Source organism: Myodes glareolus, chromosome 14 (assembly GCF_982192425.1).
Source record: "Myodes glareolus chromosome 14, mMyoGla1.1, whole genome shotgun sequence".
NCBI classification, from domain to species: Eukaryota; Metazoa; Chordata; class Mammalia; order Rodentia; family Cricetidae; genus Myodes; species Myodes glareolus.
In genome coordinates, this window is record NC_142039.1 from 68,113,003 (window position 1) to 68,121,667 (window position 8,665).

Genomic DNA, 8,665 nt, shown 5'->3' on the forward strand with positions numbered 1-8,665 from the left:
TTCAGGTGATGGTGGTGCCTCACACCTTTAATCCAAGCACAAGAGGGGGATGTAAAATGGGAGGAGGGAGGGGCTGAGTCTGCTGAGTCTTCTTTGTGTGCCGCCACTGCCTGACCTCTAGTGGCTTAGCTTTGCCCTTCTGATCTTTGGGTAAGCTTTACTTAATAAAACATAAATGAAACATCACTACCCATGCTGCCTGTGGTTGTTTTTCATGTCTGTGCATAGCAAATGTGTGTGTATACACATGTGCATGGGTATGCATGCCTATGCATACATGCAGAGGCCAGAACACTGTGTGTCCTCTACTACTTTCTGCTTTTCTCCCTGAAGACACAGCCAGTACGGTAGGTAGCACTTGTCTTTAATCCCAACACCAGAGAGACAGAGCTTGGTGGGTGTCTGTGAGTTTGAAACCAGCCTGCTGATTTACATAGCGATTTCCAGGCTATTTAGAGCTGCACAGTGATGCTCTATCTTAAAAAAAAAAAAAAGGAAGAAAAAAAAACCAGGAAGTTTTGCTATTTTGTTTTGTTTAGGGGTTTGGCTATGCTGGTGGCCAGCAAACCTCAGGACCTTCCTGTCTCCACTCCCTATCAGTACTGAGATTACAGGCACATGTGGCCACATCTTGCTTCTTCAAAATTTAGGTCCTCATCTCTTGCAGCAAGTGTTCTTACACTGAGTCATCTTCCCAGCCCCTGTCCTACTGTTTAAAAAGGAGGAATGAATGGACCCCTCTTACATGTGCACGGGGAACATAGCAGTGTGTTTGCAATGATGACCGCTCACTCTTGCTAACAGCAGCCTGTGGTTCTAGGCACATCAAGGATAAGAACATCATCGAGTTGGTTCATCAGGTTTCCATGGGAATGAAGTATTTGGAAGAGTCCAATTTCGTACACAGAGATCTGGCTGCAAGGAATGTGCTTCTGGTCACCCAGCATTATGCCAAGATCAGCGATTTCGGTCTTTCCAAAGCCCTTCGTGCAGACGAAAACTACTACAAGGTAGGATAACTCAGTGCAGGCTCATGGCAGCAGGCTGAGGGACAGCTCAGGGCGGGCTCATAGCAGCAAGTCATAAAAGTATTGAAAGACAAATGTATGCTCTCTGTATTTTATTATTGCGGAAATCTCACCAGTAACCCTGGAACTAGCTCTTGAAGACCAGGCTGGCCTCGAACTCACAGAGATCCGCCTGCCTCTGCCTCCTGAGTGCTGGGATTAAAGGTGTGCGCCATCAACACCAGATATGGGAAAGCAGTCTTAAGATTAATTCTGTTGATCAAGAAACAAAATCTAAAAATACTTAACGTATCTCAGCTGAAGCCTTATTCAAACTAGCATCTTCTGTTTCTTTTTTTTTGACATTTATTTATCCTGTGGTGTGAAGTAGGCATGTGTGCCACAATGTACTAATAGAAACTGGAAGACGACTTACAGGAGCTCATTCTCTCCTTCTACCGTATCCGCCCCAGGAATTGAACTCAGATCTTCAGGCTCGGCAGCGGGCACCTTACCCACTGAGCCATCTTGCTGACCCTGAATTTTGAGTTTTTTAAAAAAGGATAGAATGTTTGTGTTAACTTACTTTCATAAATACAAGCCGAACAAGTTGATTTTTCTTTTTTAGACAGGCTTTCATGCCTGGTTTCATGGGTACTGAGTTCTGGGTTTGTTGTCACGCACCACCATGATTGGGTTACGCTGTTCTAGGACTCAAACTGAGGGCTTCATGAGTGTCCACTATTGACTAGACCAGGTCCTCAGCCCCAGAACTGGTTGATCCTTGGAAGATTTTTCTGACTCCTTTTCCTTCGAGCTGACACTGGGTTTCAGCAGAGGCTTTTCTCTGCTCTGCTTCTCCCACCCAACTCCTGCGTGCACTGGCACGTGCACACCTGACTTTGCTCTGCTCCCAGGCCCAGACCCACGGGAAGTGGCCCGTGAAGTGGTACGCCCCCGAATGCATCAACTACTACAAGTTCTCCAGCAAGAGTGACGTCTGGAGCTTCGGAGTCCTGATGTGGGAAGCGTTCTCCTACGGGCAGAAGCCTTATCGGGTGAGCCGCGCTCAGCTGTGTGTTTCTTGTCTCAGCCTTGTGGCCTTAGGAAAACATCACTCGGGGTCGGGCTACTGCCACAAGAACCTGGGGACACCTGGGATCGCTCATCAGCCTCTAACAGTGGGCAGCTAGTGCAATCTTAGCTTACGATAACCTGGAAATGACACTTGGTGCTAAGTGAACATATTTTCACTGTGTGTTACATACATGCTCACCAGACACAACCGCAGACCATCCTTCTTGAGAGTTGTAATAGAAATGGTGACACTGACAATATCGACTATGTTAGCTGTTGCTATGTGTGTTCTCATGTGTGTGCATATGCGTGTGCATTCTCATGTGTGTGCATGTTTATGTGTTCTCGTGTGTATGCATATGCGTGTGTGTGCATATGTCTGTGTGCTCTCGTGTGTGCATATGCATGTGTTTTCTTATGTGTGTGCATATGTGTGTGCATTCTCATGTGTATGCATATGCATGTGTGTTCTCATGTGTGTGCATATGCGTGTGTTGAGACATCATTCCTCAGGCACCACTCACCTTGCTGTTTGTGGTAGTCTTTCTTAGCCTGAGTTCATCCTGTAGGCCATGCTAGCTGGCCAGCAAACCCCAGGGATCTGCCTGTCTCTCTTCCCACAGCACTGGGATTACAAGCATTCACTGCCACTCTTGACTGTTTACATGGGCTTTGGGGATTGAACTCAGGTCCTCATGCTTGCAAAAGTAGCACTTTGCAGACTTAACTAGTGTGTGTGTGTGTGTGTGTGTTTTCCTGGATGTATGCAGATCCTAGGGTGCCACACAATAGATTACCACACATGAAGGCCCTACATCTCACAAGGCCAGGCACTAAATAAGGAATCAGAGCAGGAACCCCAAAGCCCCCTTTCTCCCCAAGACATCCAACCCTTCTCACCGGGCAGCCACTTCTGACTCTAGGATTCCGAGGAATTTCCCCTAGCATTGTGACTGATGTCACTTGGTATTGCACAGCCTGTGTCTGTGCCCCTCTGTCTGTGGGGGTGAGGTCCTTTGTTTGTTGGCAGATGTTTTTAAGAGCTTGTGTGCATTTTTATGTCTCAGGGGATGAAAGGGAGCGAGGTGAGCGCCATGCTGGAGAAAGGGGAGCGTATGGGGTGCCCTCCAGGCTGCCCCCGAGAGATGTACGACCTGATGAACCTTTGCTGGACCTATGAGTGAGTACCCAACCCTGTCTTCCATTGACCTGAATGTTTGTAGAAGCAGACGGGGTGGCTAGCGTTCTAGTTATGTCTGTCGCTGTGATAAAATGTCTCAGTTAAAAGCTAACATAGGGGCCAAGGATTTATTTTAGCTCAGAAACTCCAGATTACAGTCCGTGGTCACAAGGTGGTCAAGGTGGCACAAACTGAAAACATTTGGTCACATCGTCACAGTGGAGAGCTGGGAGAAAAGATATTGTACATGCTTCTTGTGCTCAGATCCCTTTCTCCTCCTTGAGAAAGTCCAGGATTCCCTGACCCAAGAATGGTAACCCACGGCAAGCTGGGTCTTCACATCAAATAGCATGATCAAGACAATTCCCTGACAGGCTGACTTGTTCTAGACAACAGTCCCTCGTTGAGACTGTCTTCCCAAGTGGTTCAAGACTGTCAAGTTGACAATTAAAACTAACTTTCACAGCTGATGTCATGGGGTTTGTGACCCCTGGGAAAGGACCATAGACCCAATCCAATTATAATTAAAAGATGTATTGATTGATTGCTCCCATACAAACAATAGCTGAGCCAAATTTGAGATGACCATGAAGGGGGATGTTGGGGAATGGTTTTCTTTTTTAAGGCGAAAACCACTAGAAGACCTCCAATATCTAAGCAAGCAAGCAAAACCTGGTCTGTTCTGCCACGATAAGCGGTTAAGGCAAAGGCAACTCAAGACACGCCTTAGGTATCTGTGTAAGCAAGATACAGAAGCCAAAAACGTAGTCATATCATAACAAGTAGATAGCCGTGGCTGTACATTTTTGAGTTGGGGTCACTGAGTCAAAGTTACTGGGAACTTATCTTCCAGACACTGCAGTCGGAGACGAATGACTGACAGGTACCAAGAGGGATGCCGCACATAAAATGGAGTTTCCTTAGTCATCACACTGGGTATTAAAGTATGAATTGTTTTGATGTATCAGGAAAGTGCTGCCTTCTACATAATTGATGGCAGGGGTGGGGCCAGAGATTGACTACTTTGCTTTCCAATCCTGTCCCTTCGAGGCAGGGACACTAATATCTGCGGTTTTGCAGCTGTGGTAGACCATGTAGGCAAGCTAGGCCAGCTGCAAAGCTACCAGCTGTCACGATTCTGTGAGACCACAGTGTGTGTGAACTGAAGGAAATCACAAAGTCCCAGATGGTATCTCAAGCATCTGGAATAGCCCCTGCCTTTGACAACGTCTGAGAGCCTCCCTTCTTCCACAAAGCATTACATAAGACGTTGTCTCAAAAAAAAGCCAAGGTAGGTGGTGTCTTAGGAACGACACAGGGTTGTCCTCTGTCCTCCACATACACTTAGATCACACCTCCACACACGTGTCCACACCCACATTTATGAGAATACACATAAAGATCATGCGTCAGCTGATGCATCTACAGTACAGGGACCAGTTAGTTGTCTTCAGACATGAAGGACTTTCTGTAACATAGTGCAAAATCCTCCTAGCTCACAAGGACACGAATCCTCAGGATCTTGTAAAATGCAGGCTTGAGTTCTGCAGGTTGGGAGTGGGAAGCGACTTCTGACCGCACTGGTGCAGGGTGCAGTGACTGGCATTCACCACTAGGGGGCACAGTGAGCTAATCATGTTTTCACCAGTCTTCCTACAAAGAGTAACACATCTCTTCCTCCTCCAGGGTAGAGAACAGGCCGGGATTCACAGCTGTGGAGCTGCGACTTCGCAATTACTACTACGACGTGGTTAACTAACAGTACCCAGTGAATCTGGGTACTGAACCTTCAAACATGGACCCTGAGGGGACGCGTTCATACCGGAGCAGAGGGCAACATGGTGCCCAAGACCCTCTCAAGAAGGGTTCCTGAATGTAATCTGAATGAAGATCACAGAAACTTCATTCAGATGAACTGGTTTCCAGAGTTTCATCTCCCTCTGCCCAGGGTGAGAGCTAAGAAAAGTTAGGACTCATCTTCACAGCAGGTCTGGTTCCAAAAAACAGAGCAGCGGCCAATCGTCAGGGCCCATGGATTCATCTGTCTGGTTCTTGTTGCCATCTGTGTAGTTTTCGTTATGGGCCACAGTCGGGAACTGTTTCCAAATCATCTTTGCATCATTCTTTCCCTCCGGGTCCGGGATTGCAATGTTCCCCTGAAGATCAGAAAAGTGCCCCGAGGCCCAAGCAAAGGAAATACAGAGAAAACTCAGCAGTGCGGCTGGCAATCACACAGTCGCGTCAGGAAAGTAACACGCCTGGACCCTAGTTCTGCTCTCACGCTGGAGACAGAAATACCACACAGAAGAGACACACTGACTTGGCCGACCTGACCCTGGTATCCGTCTGCCTTCCTGCAGAATGACTTGAAGTCTGTCCTTGTACGCTTGCCGAGGGAGGCTGCCAGGGATGGTGGGCTCCCTTGAACCTCTGCGACTGAGCAGAGTCTGTCGGGCACGGGTCAGAGTCTCTCCTGTCTGCAGAGGGAGTGCAGCCGGGATCCCTTCGGAGTCCATGATGTGTCTGTTAGGTTCTTTTCTCATTGCTGCCATAAAAGACCTGACAAACAAATTTAAGGGAGGAAGGGTCGGTTTGGGCTCACAGTGGGGACAGGCCATCACGGTTGAAAAGACATTACACCTGGAAGGAAAAACTTGGTGACCTGAGCAGAAAGCTGGACGGTCACATGGCATCCACACTCGGGAAGCAAAGAATGAACAGGAAGTGCAGTCAGGCTCCAGGGCCTCAAAGCCACCACCACTCCAGTGACCCACTTCCTTCATCAAGATCCTGCCTCCCAAAGGTTCCACAAGCTTCCTAGGCAGTGAATGCCACCAGCTGGGGGCCAGGCGTTCAGATGTGTGAGCCTTGGGGAGTGGGGAGAGGCATTCCACATTCAAGCCACAACAGGATCCATCCATTTCCGGTTGCTATAACTGAACACCTAGAAGGGCCAGGGACAAGGACGAGAAAGGTATCTGTGAGATGTGTGTGTTCCTTCTGAACTTCCACCGGTGAGGTGCAGCCTGAGGCAGGGGCCTTCCTGACAGGGGGTGAGCCATCTCAGGTGTGCCCTCCTCTTAGGAAAGCCCTGATCCCAGCCTAGGGTCCCCCTCAGGACTCCACCTCATGCCCCAGAGGCCCCATCTCCAAACACTGAGCCAGTGAATCTGGGTACTGAACCTTCAAACATGGACCCTGAGGGGACACGTTCATACCGGAGCAGAGGGGAACATGGTGCCCAAGACCCTCTTGAGATGAGTTCCTGAATGTAATTTTAATCCACAATAAAACCAGAGATTTGATCTTCTCCACAAGAAAGCCTTGCTAAGTGCAATTCTAAGCAGAGGACATGTGATCCGAGATTTTCACTCTGTCCTCCTTATGCGTGACTTGTTGTTTGACCGTACACAAGGTGTCACCCATTATAAGCACTTTCGCTGAGGACCCTAAAATTATAAAGGCTGCATAGCCTTCATTCTGTGTCTGCGAATATATACAAATGTCATCTCCACCTCAGACATTGTGACATATACAGACAGGGTTGGTGCGGGAAGCCCCACTGGGGGGTGGGTGAGGGATGGAGAGGGTGCCACCAGTGCCTTTCAGACTATGGCACAATAAACTTAGGCTGTCTTAGGCAGGAGCTTTTTAAAGGATCGCTAAGAAGTATTTAAACACCGTCACTGTGTTTGGGATTAGGCTGACAAGCCAGTCGTCTCGTTAAAGAGGGGATCCCTGTATGCTGGGCTCACTGAGCAGACCTGCAGAACACAGAATTGCTGATGAAGTCCCATGGGTTAGGCCACCTGCAGATTTAGAGTCAGGAAAGGAAGAAGCTGATGTACTGGTTATGGAGACAGGACCCTCCAAACCCCATCTGAGCAAGTTCTCCGCTCCCGCCCTCCCCTACCCCCAGGGTGGGGATAGAAAAAAAGGTCACCTCGCAGGATGGGGAGCACACGGGTGAGAACCCTGTAGAAGCCTCTGGATTCCTTCTGGCCTCCTTAGCAGTGTCTCTCCTTTCCAGGGGTTTGGGACTGACCATTGTCTAGATATGACTGAACAGAATGGAGGCAGAGGCTTTGCCTTCCTCTAGGCCCAAACAGGCTCTCATGTGCAGAAGTTGCACCATAGCCAGTGTTCGACACTCTCATCTAGTGAAAACCATGTCTTGCTGTCAAGATCAATTCTCTCCCCTGGGGGCACAGAGGAGGGCAGACAGGGAGAAGATCCTCCCTGGATGATTTAGACTACATGGATACTCAAAATTTGCAAGATCCGGAACCAGCCAAGGTCCTTGGCTGGGCCTCCTTTCACAAGCTTCCTCTGATGACTGCAACCTCTTCCGCCTGGCAGCTGGGCTCACTGTGTGCCTTTTATTTACCTATGACCCTTTGCCAACAGAGGACAAGCAGCCTCCCAAGCTGCCTCGCCACACCCCGCTGACCGCAGATACCAGATACCTCATGTGGAACTGAATGTCTCTCCAGTAAACAGCCAATCCGGCTGATCGTTCAGATGGTCTGTGTGTGTACTGGGACACGTCCTCCCTGCACCCAGCCCTGCTTGGCATGCCAGACAGTGACTCCACGGGGCTGCTAGCCCTTGTGATTGCAATGCTCCATGCAGAGCAAAGCCCTGGTTGTCGGTGCCAGCAAGCGCTCCCAGTAGCAGTACAGAATGTTTCCTGTTTGTTTCAGAAATTGTTTTTAATAAAGGTCTACTCTTAGTTTTGCAATGACTTTTATGGAAGCGGATAGGGTACAATGGGCTAAACCTTCCACCGGAGTTGGCCAGCATCTTCCTAAGTGCAGCCTGCTTGTGAAATGTTGAGTGCTTGGCCACACGCTACATGTGGGCGGGAACAGAGCCCAGAGCTCACAGTGAAGTTCGGACATGGGAGGAAGCCTGCAAGAAGGGCCCAATCTAGTCAGAGAACATTTGTGTCCCGATGACTCCTTCAACAGCCTTTCCCAGCGAACTACTTTGCTTCCACTTGGTCCTGTCTCTTCATTATTTTATTTTTCATTTGTGTGTGCCTGTGCATGTCTGTGTGTGTGTGTGTGTGTGTGTGTGTGTGTGTGTGTGATGTGTGAAAGGGTTCCCACAGAGGCCAGGAGAGAGTGTTGGATCCCTGGAGCTGGTTTCAGGTGGTTCTGAGCCAGCCAACATGAGTGCCAGGAAATGAACTCTGGGTGTCTAGAAGAGCAGCAAATGCTCCTAACCACCGAATCCCTCCAGCTAAGAGGCCTACCTCCTAAAAAGTCTCATTACCTCACAGCAGGACCTCAGGCATAGCCTCTCTTCTTTCCTCTCTCTGCCTCTCTGCCTCTCTCCCTTCTCTCTGACACATCTCAGGGCAATAGAACCAGCAGTTCCTTCAAAGAAAAAAAAAGAT

At 48.9% G+C, this 8,665-nt stretch overlaps 1 protein-coding gene across 4 annotated transcripts in view; it reads left to right on the forward strand.

The window, feature by feature from the left end:
• The window catches only part of Syk (spleen associated tyrosine kinase), a 68,888-nt gene extending 60,892 nt beyond the window's left edge, over positions 1–7,996 (forward strand). For all 4 annotated transcript variants that reach the window (XM_087896596.1, XM_087896598.1, XM_087896595.1 and 1 more), the window contains 4 exons: positions 821–1,010; positions 1,925–2,065; positions 3,152–3,264; positions 4,951–7,996. In XM_087896596.1, coding sequence (XP_087752722.1) covers positions 821–1,010; positions 1,925–2,065; positions 3,152–3,264; positions 4,951–5,023 — 517 coding nt within the window. In that variant the 3' untranslated portion in view covers positions 5,024–7,996. The remainder of the gene's footprint in view (positions 1–820; positions 1,011–1,924; positions 2,066–3,151; positions 3,265–4,950) is intronic.
• Positions 7,997–8,665: the final 669 nt, after the last annotated feature.